This window comes from Rhinopithecus bieti, unplaced genomic scaffold, assembly GCF_001698545.2.
Source record: "Rhinopithecus bieti isolate Rb0 unplaced genomic scaffold, ASM169854v2 scaffold_31548, whole genome shotgun sequence".
NCBI classification, from domain to species: domain Eukaryota; kingdom Metazoa; phylum Chordata; class Mammalia; order Primates; family Cercopithecidae; genus Rhinopithecus; species Rhinopithecus bieti.
In genome coordinates this window covers 6022311-6039021 of record NW_016814470.1, presented here as the reverse complement: position 1 = coordinate 6039021, position 16711 = coordinate 6022311, and the positions used below count along the sequence as shown (strand labels likewise).

General features: G+C 37.4%; 1 protein-coding gene across 1 annotated transcript in view; it reads right to left on the bottom strand.

Moving 5' to 3' along the window:
* Window positions 1-4696: 4696 nt before the first annotated feature.
* Window positions 4697-16711, bottom strand: part of DENND4A (DENN domain containing 4A) — a 140362-nt gene continuing 128347 nt past the window's right edge. Inside the window, 9 exon segments of the mRNA XM_017851092.1 lie at window positions 4697-5099; window positions 7388-7452; window positions 7618-7780; window positions 8406-8523; window positions 10533-10787; window positions 11007-11205; window positions 12857-13003; window positions 13092-13267; window positions 14800-14894. Of these exon segments, the coding sequence (XP_017706581.1) occupies window positions 4963-5099; window positions 7388-7452; window positions 7618-7780; window positions 8406-8523; window positions 10533-10787; window positions 11007-11205; window positions 12857-13003; window positions 13092-13267; window positions 14800-14894 (1355 nt within the window). The 3' untranslated portion in view covers window positions 4697-4962.

Genomic DNA, 16711 nt, shown 5'->3' with positions numbered 1-16711 from the left:
CTCTCACTTTATAGGCAGAATATTCTGTATGTAGTTACTTGTGACAAATTCTAGGTCATTCATTCAGCCTGGAAAGTCTGAACTGTCCCACATGGGTATCTGAATTGGAAGTCAGTGGCTACATGGATGACTTCAACTCCCTTAGGCTGCACTTCCTTGATAGCCCTGGTAATAGGTTTGAGCCAGATTTCCGAATTCTTCCTAATTTAATGGGTTACGATTCTGTACAGTACCAGAAAAAAGAGATATATTCCAAATTTTTCAAACTGTTATGTGTTTAAATTTTTTTTAAAAAATTAATTAATTAATTTATTTTAAAGAGATGGGGCCTTGCCCTATCACCCAGGCTGGAGTGCAGTGACATGAACATGGCTCACTGTAGCCTCACCTTTTGGGCTCAAGCAATCCTCCCGCCTCAGCCCCCCAAGTAGCTGGGACTACAGAAGTGCACCACCACACCCAGCTAATTTTTGTATTTTTTTTGTAGAGATAGGGTTTTGCCCTGTTGCCCAGGCTGACCTCGAACTCCTGAGCTCAGGCAATCCGCCCTCCTCGGCCTCCCAAAGTGCTGAGATTACAGGCCTGAGCCACTGTACCCAGCCAAAATGGTTACTATATATTTTGAACATTATATTGCACTGTCATCAATAGATTTAAAAATGGTTTTACCAAATTACAGGCTTAGTCTTTTATAGCTATCTATATCAATATTATTTACAGATTGAGTACCAAAGGGGGCAGGAATTGGAATGTATTATCTAGAGCACGGCCTGGTAAATAATCAGGAAGAATTGGTTGGCCTTATGTGCCAATGAATACTCTTGGTTCTGACTCTTTTTTTGGTGGGAGGGTCCTCCAGCAGTGCAGCTTGCAACATGTACGGGGACTGGACACTATGAAAGGTGTAATGAGAGGGCTCATGAGCAGAGCTGCCTATTCTTGGGGGTCACTAAAGCCTACAGGACATCTGGCCCAAGTCTGCCTGCACAACTAAGGGTACACTTTTGGTCTTTAGGCCCTTCGCTGTATGAGCAAGCAAAACCTGGAGAATTTAACTTGCAGAAAATCCACCAGTTGCTGCAATAGTTTTATCATACTACTACATTTGAAAAGAAAATCTTTAAATAGTAAAGGAGGGAGCCGTCCAAATGAACAGGAACTGTGGAAAGACAGCAATAACTTTATCAGAAGAATCTATAACTATCTCAGACTACAAGCACATGCGCAGACTTTTGTAATCAAAGATGAAAATTCTTCAATTTGTGTACTGCTAATTTTGTTAAGAAAAATAAGCTAGCAAATATGCTTACTTGGAGGCCAAAGGAGCAAGGTAGTATGAGGATGTTAAGATACCAAGTACTGAGGATATGAAGGTAAACTGGTATGCAGCTGCTAGAGAGTTCAGTTTTGAAATAAAGCTTAATCTTGTATCCAGCCAGGAGGAGGCAGTGCATGCTAACTTTAGCACGAAGGACCAGGGTCCTCTCAGATAGACAGCCTACTCTTTCTCTTCCCGCTCTGAGATCAAGTGCCAAATAGCAGCTTTCAAGTTCTAGTGAGAGAAATAAAAATAAAGCTGGGCTACTGCATATTGCCAAACAAATAGGTATGTTCATACTGCATACTTACGAAGTACAGATTGAGTATCCCTTATCAGAAATATTTTGGACCAGAAGTGTTTTGGATTTCAGATATTTTTGAAATTTGGAATATATGAAAAATACAAACTGGTTGAACATCCCAAACATGAAATCCAAAATGCTCAAATGAGCATTTCCTTTGAGCATCATGTCGGTATTCAAAAAGTTTTGGATTTTGGAGCATTTGGATTCCAGGAGCTCAGCCTGTATTTAGAAATGAAGAATAACTTCTATATAGAGCTGGCTAATACTTGCTGGTTGCACTGAAGTATCATAGTAATTATCAGCATAAAGTAAAAATAAGTATTTAATGCCTAAAATGTTGAACCAAAGTTTTCTGGGACCATTTCTCTAAATACACAAATGGAGAGACATACTAGAAAACCTTACAATTAAATATGCTGGTGGTGTTAGGGTTTTAGAGCAAAACAAAAACCAAAACCCCAAGAAAGTCAGGGAAAAGAAGACAAAAATCAGAAGATGAACAGCTGCATATTTCTCCACCTAACACTAGGAAGAAAAAGTAGAATATCTGAAATATGGTATGGAATACAAATGTGTGTCATTTAGAACATAATGGTAGGACGTAGTAAACAAGCTACATCACCACAGGACATGGTTTATTGTCAACCATTTAAACATGTAAACAAAACTAAGAGTAAGAAAATAAAAGATGATGTAGCAAAAGGGTATTTCTCTCCAACATGATTGGCCATTATTCTCCAAAATGTACGGTTAACAGAAAATAGAAGAAAAGTTTATATATAGTTATTTTAAATGATTGATATTTTCTGTTTTCTTTTTTTTGAGACAGGGTCTTGCTCTGTAATCCAGGCTAGAGTGCAATGGCGTGATCACAGCTCATTGCAGCCTCAAACCCCCAAGCTCAAAGTGATCCTCCTGCTTCAGCCTCTCGAGTAGCTGGGATTACCAAGCATGAGCCACCATGCCGAGCTAATTTTTATAATTTTTGTGTAGAGACAGGGTCTCTCTATGTTGCTCAGGCTGGTCTCGAACTTCTGGACTCAAGCAATCCTCCCTGATTCGACCTCCCAAAGTGCTGGGATTACACGCCGCCATAAGCTACCACACCCAGCTTAAGAATGATTCACATTTTAATTTTCTTTTGAACAGGTTTACCACTTTGTATTCATGTTTTAGGTTTTATTTTAAAAGACTAAATCTGTGCAATAATATTCCCTGGGGATTAAAATTAGGGGAAATATAACCCTCTCCAAGAGCAGAAACAAAACTTGGGGTGGAAGGAGGAGGTAAAAATTACATTCGCTTTTCCAAATGAGTCTGACTCTTAAAACCATAAAGAAAGAATGGTTTTATCTCATTCTTTTGTCAGCCATTTGAAATCAATAAACGATGATTCCTACATTTTGTTTGTATTACACAAAAAGTAAACAACAATGAAAGCTGTTTTTAAAAGAGAATAAAGACAACCAACCACAAATAGAAGAGAACCCCAGAGGGTTCTTCTGGGGTTCTCTTGGAGGGATGTTTATCACCAGTGCCAAAAGCCTCCCCTCTCAAATATTTCTCTCGGTTGACAACTTTCAAATGATTTAAAGAACATGAAGAACAAATAGAACATGAAGCTTGGATATGAATAGTGAATAAGATTGGAGTGGTATTTACAAAGGAGAGGCAGATACATGTGCCTAGCACCAGATTTTTCAAGTAAACAAGTTCAGCCCCAAACTAACTGAACAGAAGTTTTACATTTTTAAATTCTCTCCATTATTTCCCAGAGTTGAAAGCTGTGAAATGTTTCAGCTTGGTGCTATTCACTAATGGTGTGAACTCAAAGGTGGGTTTTTCTGCAGCTGAACTGATTCTAAGTCTCAGGACTCCAAGATACCTCCAGACCAAGTGTCATGGACTCTACTGGCTTTACACACCTAATTTGGGACTATCCATTTTTTCCTTCTTTAAAACTGGCTAGGGAATTCCTTCACTAATGTAATGTGTGCAAACACACACACATATTGAAAATCTATAAATAATTCTAGCAGCCAAAAGATGTTTTTCCTTACCAGAAATTACCCAAAGAAAGTGACATTAGAAATAATATGACTAAAATACATTTTAAAGCCTATTTAATACTCATGATGTCTAAACTTTCAATTTATTGTCTGGTTTCTGGATATTTCTGTATTTTAGATTCTACAGACTTCAGATTCTGAAGCTTGCTGAAAAAACTAAGTTCCTCAATATGGACGACAGTCTATCTGGCTGTACTTTTAGAGGGGAATTTTTCTACTTTTGGAAAAAATTCTGAATATTTATATATAGTATTAACAGAATACCCCAGTAACTCATATTTCAGATAACTATTCTATAGTAAAATTTGCATTATACCCAATATTTTAGACATTAAAATAAGGGTAAAATTTAGAATATAATCACTTGTCTGCATTTTCCCAATGTAAGTTTTCATGTAGAATATTAAAATTTAAATTGATATTTGGATTTATAAGCTATTTTCCCTGTATACTATATGCCTCTATTAGCAATAGAGAAAATTTTGGAGTCATGGTATAGTGAACCTCTCTGGCTCTCCTTGCACAAGGCTCCATGAGTCAGTCTGAGCAGTGCACGCTACCCTTGCATGACTCACTCCCCGCACTCAGGCTTAGGGGTACTAACATGCAATCTTAGGACAACACTGACACTAGCACTGACATTTTAAAATTCATTCTCCCAAGTAATAAAAAAAAATATAGATAGATATACACAGAGAGATCTGCAGCTGTACTAATTACTTCAAATAGCAGCAGACAAGGAAAATACACGCTTGCTTGCTTAAGTTTAAATTCATTTTAAGTTTGCTATATTAAATTTTAAAATTAAAAAAATATCAACTTACTATAAACAATTTAAAATATGTATAATACAACTTCATGGTCAAAACATTTGAATAGTCTATGAAAACAGGAAATACTTTCATCTGACATTTCTGTTTAGATTCTATTCATGATTTTTCAATCTGTCTCTTCCAAGAGAAACCATAAAACAGTTGTCATATTTTATGGCAACTAATTTTGTTTAGGGATTTCCTCATCACAAAAATACTTTATTTCCTATTACAGGGGAGTTAAAGAAGAAGAAAAAAAGAAACGAGAAACAAAGTGGCTTTCTCCCCACTTGTCACTATTCTCTTCTTCAAACATTCTGTACATAAGCTGTCTGAATCTTTTGAACCATTTACAAATTGTATTTTCAAAAATTGAAGAAAAAATATTTAGAGTCTAAAAGTGTTATTTTATACACTGACTATACAATATACATTGAATACACATACAAATGCATCTTAAAGATAAGGTTCTCCGAAGGTTTTTCGACATTCCGTCACCCCCGTGCTTGGCGGTCTATCACAGTTGTGTGTACTCTTGACCTGACTAGGTGTGAGACGATCGTATGCCATCTTGTACTCTTTATCAAAAGCATCTGCAAAAATGGATAAAGAAATAAAAGGATAAAGAAATTTAGGTCTGATGTTGAAAACTATCAAGTTTCTGTAATACTACAGAAACACAACATTAGAGGCCAAGAAGGAATCACTAGGACATTTCTGCTATCCAAAGGACCACAGCTGGATTGCACAGACTAGTGAGAAACTTAAAAGGTTTGAAGATGCCAATTTTTAATTTTACCAGGTACACATGTTAAAAACCACCAAATACTATACGCACATTTTGGTACTTTGTTTTGCATACTCAATAAAACAGTAAAATATATAATAGCCTTTTCCCACCAGGATTAACAAAAAGTTTTTTTGCCCATATTTTCTTTACACTAATCCTTTTATGGTTTCATTTATTAAATTTAAATTTTGCTTCGACAGGAATGTTTTTTGGTTTGTGTGTCCTAACTTCCTATATTATGGGATACCTCTGGGAAAATAATCCAAAGATCTGAAATCACCATGTAAGGATTTTTTTTTCCCTTTTCCACATGGCAACAGATGAAGCTAACAGACTGACTTTTATTTTTAAGGACATTATACCAAGGTCTGTGTGCCTTTTCCCCAGAAGATAGTCCACATGTGACAAAAAGGGACAACAGAGGTTTACACGCTTCTGCTAAAAGTTTCTCTCAGCCTAGAAATCATGCTAACTTACTGCTTATTTTAAACACACACTGGAGGAAAATTTGCCCCTCAGAGAGCCAAATGGGGTATGAATTATAACAATGTCACTAAGATCCTATTTTTCTGCTTTGGGGAGGTGACGGCCATAAGAACATCTTTCCTCGCTGAAACAGTACCACAGTGGTACCCATGAAGGCTTGTTTGAGTTGGGTCAAGTGCATAAGCAAGTGAGCTTCTCTAGCTTGGAGGTCCCGAATTTTTTAGACATTCAAGGAAATCCCACCTTTGGCAGAGGGCTACAGTAATATCTGACTACAATCTGGGCTTGTATTAGGTAGGGAATAAAGGGATGGTAACAAGGATCTGAGTAATCCTTTTTGGTATCTTCTCTGTTTCACTACAGTTAAAAGGCCTACCTCAAGTAATACTATTCATGATTCTGGTAAGTTCTGGCATCTTTCTCAAGTGGCTAGAATGACTGTCCCAATGCCATTTAATAGTCTACCTTTCCTGATTTATATATACTTTATATATTATATATGTATATATATTTTTTTGTTAGACGGAGTTTCGCTCTTGTTGCACAGGCTGGAGTGCAGTGGCATGATCTCAGCTCACTGCTGCCTCCGCCTCCTGGGTTCAAGTGATTCTCCTGCCTCAGGCTCCTGAGTAGCTGGGGCTACAAGCACGCACCACCACACCTGGCTAATTTTGTATTTTTAGTAGAGATGGGGTTTCGCCGTGTTGGCCAGGCTTGCCTCGAACTCCTGACCTCAAATGATCTGCCCGCCTTGGCCTCCCGCAGTGTTGGGATTACAGGCGTGAGACACTGCGCCTGGCTGATATACTGCCATAGACATTTATGTTGATTTCTGGCTCCCTATTCTGTACTATTGATTTTTCTAGCTCTTCCCCTGGTAGCATTACCCTGATGTAATTACAGTAGCTTCTAGAAAAGGATCACCTTCTGTTGATTTTTTCTTTTTTTATGAGACAAGGTCTTGCTCCAAGCTGGCATGTAGCGGCACCATCATGGCTCACGCAGCCTCGACTGCCCAGGCTCAAATGATACTCTCACCTCACCCTCCCAAGTAGCTAGGACTACAGCCATGTGCCACCACATCTGGCTAACTTTTTTTCTTTTTTTTGTAGAGATGGGGTTTCACCATATTGCCCAGGCTGGTCTCAAACTCCTGGGCTCAAGCAATCCACCCACCCTGGCCTCTCAAAGTGCTGGGATTACAGGCATGAGCCACCGCATCCGGCCCCTTTCAGTTAAATAATTTTTCCTGACTAGTCCTTTTCTTGTCAGATTAACTTTTAAAAATTGAAATATAACCCATATACCATACGATTCACTAACTTAAAGTGTACAGTTTAATGTTTTTTTGGTATATTTACAAGATTGTACAACTATCACCACTGCCTAATTCCAGAACATTTTCATCTCACCAAAAAGAAACCTTATACCAGTTAGCAGTCACTCCCCATTCACTCCACCTCTTGGTCCTTAGCAACAACTAATCTACCTTAATATAATTACAGATTTAATATTACTAATCAAGTACAACTACTAATATAAAAATACTCTGAAAACTATTCCATGATATATAAATACTACATATTATATATAAGGCTAAATTACCTATATCAATGTTTTCTCTTCCTAGTGCCACAAGTGAGAGAAACAGTATTTCTCTGTATAAACTCCTAGGGAGAAAAAGTCATGGAGAAAATATTAGTATCCATATAGTCCATATGTTCCCTATGAAAATTTTAATGCTATCGTAAGCATGAGATACTCTAACAAATTACTAAGCAAACAATATGAATCTGCCTAGGAGAACAATATATTGGTCTAAGAGAAGGACTTACCTCTGTCTTTTAAAATGTGGACACTTATTCAGTGTCTCTAAAATCTGACTCATTGGTCCATAGACATCATTCATTTTAATGCTTTTTACCATACTTTTCAACAGTTCCTGGTTAAATGAGTTATCACTTTTTTGCAATAAATGGACCATTGGATATTTTTGGGCTGTAAAAGAACAAAACAACAGATGAAGGAAAATGTTCTGTGTAGAAAGGAGAAAGAAATTAAGCAGCAACTGACAGATATTAAGTTACAAAGCACTAAAAATAAATTAAGAGCAATAGATAAAGAAATAGGAATCCAAGAATGAAGAAAGCAAAAAATAAGGCAAATAATGACAAAAAAAAAAATGTCTAAAGCTTTCTGTGGTCTTAAATGGATAATAACTAAAAATACTGTTTCCCTTAATACAGCCTCTGATGCAAATTCTAAATTAGCAGACTGGGATGGAAACAAATAAAAAATAAGTAAAAAGAAGACATTGGGATGAGCAATGTGCTGAAAGCTGAATTCAGCAAAACACAACCAACCCCTCCAGCACATACACAGCACCCCTCAAAAAACCAAACCAAAAAAAACAAAAACAAAAACAAAAAACCCTTAGACCTCCATAGAAGGTAGCACTAAAAAAATCAAACACTCACTCTCAAACAAAAGAGTACGATTTTGACCTGTAAGACAAAAAGTAGTACAGTAAAATAAAAGTCAGTTATACATTGGTTTAAGCTATTTAAAGTAAGTAGAGATTACTCTTATATGAACAAAGTCAGTATTCTATGATGGCACTTACTGTGTGCATTCCAGAGAATGTACAAGGGCTGTCCTGGATCCTGATGTAACTTCATATTGTCCCACAACATTTGTATTAAAACATATTTGCTATCTTCAGACATACAGTGGCGGGGAATCTGTGTTATACAATAAACACTCATTAATGATCCTTATATGATAATTTTTTATAAGTATTTTATAAAATTCTTATATTTTTTAGGATGTGTATGTGCGAGAGAGAAAAGAGAACAGAAAAAGACTGATTTACATACATTTGATATCTACTACAGGAAGATGGGCTGTGTGGAAAAGCTAATGATCTCTAAAGATCAGATATAACAAAGTACTTGAGATCAGCGAGAAAGGGTACCAAGAAGAACTCATCTTGCTCTTCTTGCTCATGATTGAAAGTCACAGAAAGATAAATCCAGGAGTCCCATTCTATATCATCCAAAACTCTGGTCCAGATAATGCTGAGTTCACATCTTTGTCACTCATCATGATGTAGTGAAAATCCAAAGCACATGCACAATCACAGGCATGCAGCACAAGAAGAGAGAAGGCAAGGTTCCTGAACTTAGAGACCACCATTTAGTGGCAGTGGCAGTATATGAAAAAGTAAAGGCACTTTTATAAAACAACATACCAAAAATACAAATGAACATATAACAAACAAATTGCCTAAATGTTAAACAAAAACATCAGGGTAAAGGAATGACAAGAGTGGTAGCACATGATTGCAATATGAATTTCAACAGTCCCCCTTTATCCTCACGGGCTATATTCCAAGACCCCCAATGGATACCTATAACTGCAGATAGTACTGAACCCTACATGTACTGTATTTCCCTATACATACATACTTATGATATTTATACTTACATTTAATTTATAAATGAGGCACAATAAGAAATAAACAATAACTAATAATAAAATAGAACAATTAAAACAATATGCCAGCATCACTGCTTTGTGCCTTGGGGCCATTAAGTAAAATAGGAGTTACATGAACACAAGCGCTGTGATACCATCACAGTCGGTCTGCTAACAGAGATGGCTACTCAAAGATTAACAGGCAGGTGGCATACACAGCGTGGATACACTGAACAAAGGGATGATTCACATCCCAGATGGGACAGTACCAGATTTCATCATGCTACTCAGAACAGCATGCAATTTAAAACTTATGAAGTGTTTCTTTCTGGAAGTTTCCATTTAATATTTTGAGACCACAGTTACCATGGGTAACTGAAACCTCAGAAAGGAAAACCGTGAATAAGGAGGGACTGCTGTACAGATATCCTCCTAAAAAAGTGTTAGGCTTGGGCTGGACACAGTGGCTCCTGCCTATAACCCCAGCACTTTGGGAGGCTGACACAGGAGGGTCACTTGAGCCCAGGAGTTAGAGGTCACAGTGAGCCATGACCACACCACTGCACTCCAGGCTGGGTGACAGGGTGACACCTTGTGTCAAAAAAAAAAAAAAAAAAAAGGCTTGTTTTGAAGGAAATACAAGATGCAAGTGGGCTTAACTCACAAATCTGCCTCCTAAGAGTCATTTCCAGTTTATTCTTGAAGCAATAGCAAAAATTCAAGTACGTTTAATGTAAATTTTAGAAGGCAAAAAAAACAAAAAACAAAAAACAAAAAACTCTTACTGCCAGCCTGTAAGAAGAAAATATTATTTGTAAATACAACTAAAACAATTCTATTTATCCAATGATCCAGATGGCTATTAAATATATTTAGCATAGGCTGGGCGTGGTGGCTCACGCCTGTAATCCCAACACTTTGGGAAGCTGAGGTAGGTGGATCATGAGGTCAAGAGATCGAGACCATCCTGGCCAACATGGTGAAACCCCATCTCTACTAAAAATACAAAAATTAGCTGGGCATGGTGGCGCGTGCCTGTAATCCCAGCTACTTGGGAGGCTGAGGCAGGAGAATTGCTTGAACCCTGGAGCTGGAGGTTGCAGTGAGCCGAGATAGTGCCACTGCCCTCCAGCCTGGTGAAAAAGTGAGACTCCGTCTCAAAAAATAAAAGAAATTCAGTATAAAAACAAACCTTACTTTTAATCATTAGGAATATGCAAACATTACAGTGGTGACAGAAGCATTCATTGCCTTTTAATTTTTAGTCTCATACCTTTGAATACTTGTTACAGTGCTCAGAAGAAAGAATCAATCCAGGTAAGTTACTCGGCAAGTCAAGACGCCTGAAATACCATACCAGGTTCCAAAAAACAATTGGATGATGGTCCACAAAGTCTGCCACTGTTATTGCATGATCACCTTCATTTTCCAATAAGCTTTCAAGTTCCTTCCATACCACTAAAGGACTAAGATATGGAACAGTGACAGGATCGGGACTTGGAAGCTGCCATTCTAAACCTAAAGAATCCTGTTGAATAAATAAAAACCATAAATGGCAAGTGCAAAATAATACTAAGCCATTAAAAAATTCAATGATTCCCATATGAGTAGAAAAGTAATGTAATTGTATCATTGGATAAGAGACTCTTCTTGGCAATAATAAAGCTAATAAGACTACTTAGGACAAGGGGAACAAAATCATATGTAAGTGATCAATTTCCAAATAAAAATACAACAAAATACATACTGTAGCTCCTTGTAAAGTAGCTGGCAGGCTGCCTGTAGAAATGAGCTTCTGTCTTCCAGTATCTTCCTTATCCAAGGGGCCAGAAGTACTAATACTCCTGGCCATTGGAAATATCGGACATTTTGACATAGCTGTTTTTGATCTATTAGCAGGGATCTGAATACTTCGGGCACAAAAATTTTCCTGCAGTTTAGATTTGCTTGGGCATTGAGAAAAGAAAAAAGCGTATCAGTGTCTAGATTTACTTTACTTCGTCGACAAGGATCATGTTCTCTCTCTCTCTCTCTCTATTTTTAGACAGGGTCTTGCTCTGTCACCCAGGCTGGACGGCAGTGGTGTGATCTTGGCTAACTGCAACCTCTGTCTCCTGGACTCAAGTGATCCTCCCACCTCAGCCTCCCGAGTGGCTGGGACTATAAGCGCATGCCACCATGCCTGGCTAATTTTTGTATTTTTAGTAGAGATGGGGTTTCGCCATGTTGTCCAGGCTGGTCTTGAACTCCCGGGCTCAAGCCATCTGCCCACCTCAGCCTCCCAAAGTGCTGGAATTACAAGGGTGGGCCACCACACCCGGCCCTGTTCTTCTCTTTTGAATCAGAGCTAGACGGTCAGACGAGGTGGCTCACGCCTGTAATGCCAGCACTTTGGGAGGCTGAGGTGGGTGGATTGCCTGAGCTCAGGAGTTCGAGAGTGGCTTGGCCAACATGGTGAAACGCTGTCTCTCCTAAAAATAGAAAAATTAGCCAGGTGTGATGGCGGGTGCCTGTAATCCCAGCTACTTGGGAGGCCAAGGCAGAAGCATTATTTAAACCTGGGAGGCAGAGGTTGCAGTGAGCCAAGATTGCACCACTGTACTCCAGTCTGGGTAACAGGGTGAGACTCTGTCTCAAAAAAAAAAAAAAAAAAAAAAAAAATCAGAGCTAGACATGGCAACATGAACGAAAGGAAATGCTACTCAGGCTTCAGCTGGGAAATAGGATATATTTTTAAGTAGTATAGTCATGATAAATTTCCTTTTTTATCAAGTCAACTTTAAATATTTAAGATTCATTTATGTATTCAAACCCTTTAGTAGACTTCTATACAGCAGAAAGCACACTAGACCATGGGGATAGAAAGCAGAGAAAATAGGCACATATTCCTTCAGGAGCCACAAACCGGAAGGAGAAAAAGATAAGGGCTACAATAGATCTATGATGAAAGAAGGTGCACAAACAGATTTTTGGTTTTACTGCTTAAGTAATCAAGATCAAACAGGTCACATTAGCCTGCCAGTACTATACAGGCATTTTTTGGCACATGCAGCTACCAATATGGCTTCATCTGTCCGGCTATATATAGCTTATTTGGCACTTATGCAAAATGGAATTGATTTCTGCATCAGTTTTAAGTGTAGATTTACTTATATTAGGCTTACTATATAAATTTTAGTTTAATTTCACAGCTCCTATATCAGCTCCAAATGTGTTCTAGATTATTAAATATTCCTAGGTAGAAAATATTAAAAAGTAGTAGTATTGACTTAATTCCTAAAGAGACAGAGACAAGAAAATTATGGTCATTATAAACTTCAAGTGTATTTTTTTTTTAACCTTTAAAATACTAGTAAATATTATATATACATACAGCTTAAACTCTGGGGATTAATAAAGCATAATATATAACTACATATTTAAACATTTATGTGATTAGAGAATTTTAACACTGTTTTAAGAGTAAGAATTTAAGATTAGGAATCTATTATTCATAGAAATTTAAACCTGGAAATGGTCAACTAATTTTTCTGTCATACTTCTAAAATATGCGTAAATATATGTTGTTAAAATATAGTTCCACATAATCATAATTACCTATTTAGATCAAAATTCCCTTGAACAGAGACAGCAGATGTGTCAAGACCAGAGGCTGATGTTGAAATGCAAGACTGCCTCATCTGACTTGAAATGGAGGATGGAAAGTGCATATTTTCTGTTGATGGGCTTGACTTTAGAAAGTATCTGTAACGTGAATCAAAGGAACTTTTTGAGAAAAGAGATATTATAGGGAACATGATCCTTAAACATGAAGGAAAAAAAATATCATTACCTTCCAGGTCGTCTTAAATCTCTTATTTCTATATTCAGAAAGGGTAAGAAGATATTGCCACAGAATGGGCATGTAGTATTGAGATTTGAATCATCTGCTGTCCAGCCAGCCATGATTTCCTCATCATGGACAAGACAATCACAAGTTCTACACCGAGAGCAACTTGAGATGAGAACCTATGGGAGAAGACAGCACTTTATAAAGAAAGCTGGTTAATTCAGATTATGAATTAAAAACCATTTCAAGTCATAAATCCATTGGAAAATCAAAACTCAGAAGGATTCAGATGCTATACACAAACACTCGATTACATCAGTGTATTATATACTATAATCGTCTTTAACTATTTCCGCTAAATCTATTCTAGAATTTTTGCCTGAAAGGGAGGCTTTTTTTGCTTTTAAGTGAGGATTTTTTTCATTACAAGTCAGAGTAAAATTTGCTGTGGTTTTATTAATGGAAAAGTAAACTCAATCACTAATTTGTTAATACCCCAAACAGGCATTTGTAATTACATATTACAAATCAGTGTTACTCAAAGCATGATTGCCAGACCAGTGCTGGTCTACAAACACTTAGTGGATTGTGATGAGATAAATAAGAAATTGAGAGGAGGATTTATAAACTTTTTAAAGTACTGTGATATTGCAGTAACATCTAAGTGTGTAATCAATGTATTTTCTAAGAACATTAGCTATGACAGATTAGAAATTAAACAAAATGAAAACAACCCTGGTCTTTTACAAAGACAGTTTAATAAGCATTGCTATAGATAACTATAAATGCTGTCATTATGTTAATAAAATACAGAAATTTTCGAAGCCTCCAGAAACTTTGTAAAGTTAGTGTTCATCATCTATGTTTTGGCTGTATGCAAATTTGTTTTCCAGATTTATGCAAATTAACATAAAATAGCAACCATACTCACAAATGTATTTGGAAGCAATTTTTACAGAAAAAATAGGAAAAGTTTTAAAGTGAAAAGTTTAACTTTTCATTGTAAGAATGTGGGATATAAACACATACCCAGCAGAGATCTACGTCAAACTTGACACAAAGAATGAAGAACATGGTGGAAGAAGTTGACAACATAATGCCAAAACTACTCCCTGTACATTCACCAAAAAAGTATGCTTGCATAGCAAAACTGATTGTGTTATTATGTGAAATAAACACTCAAAGAGAGCATTCATGAAAAAAATCCAAATACTAATACTGAAAATTAAAATGCATCTGTAGGTTGATAAAACTTAAAGTAAGCATAGATCTGTCCTAATAGAAATAAATTAGTATGACTTCAATAATCTGAAATACTGGATATCCAAAAGCTAAATTTTAACTTTACTCAGATGCAATTCACATTCTGAAATTTCAGGTGCTACATATTTAAGTAATTCTCAGGTTTAAGTAATTCTCCTGCCTCAGCCTCCCGAGTAGCTGGGATTACAGGCGCGCACCACCATGCCTGGGTAATTTTTGTATTTTTAGTAGAGACGTGGTTTCACCATATTGGCCAGGCTGGCGTTGAACTCCTGACCTCAGGTGATGCCCCCATGTTGGCCTCCCAAAGTGCTGGGATTACAGGTGTGAGCCACTGCACCCAGCCTATGTATTTAGCTTCTATTACTCTACCTGGGATCACCAATACTTAAGAAATGTGAATTTTATAAAGCAGTATATGAAGATTCTCTTTTGCACAAAAGTATACCTCCATTGCATAGTTCTGGAAGATATTTGTATTACTCGCATTGAAGGAAGATGTCACTTCTGATTTCCCAGGTAAGGCAAACTTCGACAGAGATCCTGTTCATTAGTGAAAAACAAAGAACAGAAACCATTAAAATTAATGAGAAAGGATATAAGAATCTTTCATTTCCATAAGTTCTCATATAAAATGTTAACCTATTCTAGTCAAAATATTAAAAGTAATTAGGAAAAACAAAAAATGAACAAGATTTTTTCAAGGCATGAACTTTTGAGCACAAACCTAAGGAAATGTGCTCTAATTCTGCTCATCCCCACATCTGAGGTGTGTTCACTCATCACTGACTTACAGAATAGAAAGCATTCTAGTCATTAGTAATTACTATTGTGCTGTTTCTATTTTTTCATGTTTAAAATACAGAAAAGTATTTAGTTCCAAGGTCTAAAAAGTGTAAAATAGCTCATTTTTATTTCAAATCATGAAAAGACTTAGTGGCAATTCTCTCCTTGTAAGGGTCTTTTAAGAACTAGAATAGCTGGGCATGGTGGCTCATGCCTGTAATTCCAGTGTGTTGGGAGGCTAAAGTGGGAAGATTGCTTCAGGCCAGGAATTTGAGACCAGCCTTGGCAACATAGTGAGACCTTGTCCCTACAAAAAATAAAAATAAAGAACTAACTGGAGGTGGTGGTGTGTGCTTACAGTCACAGCTACTTGGGAGACTGAGGTAGGAAGACTGCTTGAGTCCAGAAATTTGAGGTTACAACGAGAGTGTGAGCAGCAGAATGAGATCCTGACTCCAAAGAAAAAAAAAAAAAAAGAATGATGAATCTTGCTCTTTGCTCTTAAAATACTAGAGAAGAATTCCCAATTGTATTCTTAAGAACAGTAGGATATTAGTAAATATTAAAACAATAACAATGAAAAAGTAAGGGAAGTTTTGTGGTCAAATCAGTTGTCGACAGTGATTGTATCTTCTCAGTAAAACTGGAGGTGATCTATGTTACATCCTCTCAACACAATTTTTTTCTCTGTCATTTCTACATTTTATGAATGAGTTTTGTTTTTTTTTTTTTTTTTTTTTTTGAGACAGAATCTCACTGTTACCAGGCTGGACTGCAGTGGGATGATCTCGGCTCACTGCAACCTCCGCCTCCTGGGTTCAAGTGATTCTCCTGCCTCAGCCTCCCAAGTAGCTGGGACTACAGGTGCATGCCACCACACCCAGCTAATTTTTTGTATTTTTAGTAGAGATGGGGTTTCACCGTATTGGCCAGGATGGTCTCGATCTCTTGACCTTATGATCTACCCACCTCGGCCTCCCAAAGTGCTGGGATTACAGGTGTGAGCCACCGTGCCCAGCCGAGGACTGGTATTTTTATAAAGATAAAGATCAAAAGGCCAGGCATGGTGGCCCACGCCTATAATCCCAGCACTTTGCGAGGCTGAGGCAGGTAGATCAGGAGTTTGAGACCAGCCTGGGCAACATGGTGAAAACCCCGTGTCTTCAAAAAATACAAAAAAAGTAGCCAGGCATGTTACTGTGTGCCTGTAGTCCCAGCTACCTGGGAAGCTGAGGTGGGAGGATCACGTGATCCCAGGAGATGGAAGCTGCAGTGCGCTACAACTGCGCCACTGCACTCCAGCCTGAGTGATAGAGTGAGATTGTCTCAAAATAAATGATAAACAAAGGTCTAAAAAATTAATGGTGTAAACTACAAGTCCACAAGAAATAAGAGGGGATGGGAAAACATGGTAAACACCACCATCGGGATGCAATCAGCATGATCCAAACTAAAGACTTGATTGCTTCAGCAAATAAATAACAAGGAAGAAAAAAACCCAAAAGGTCCAGAACTACCACTGGTCCTACTCCCTGCCATGTAGAGACAGCCTAGAGAGGCAGAAAGCAAGCTGA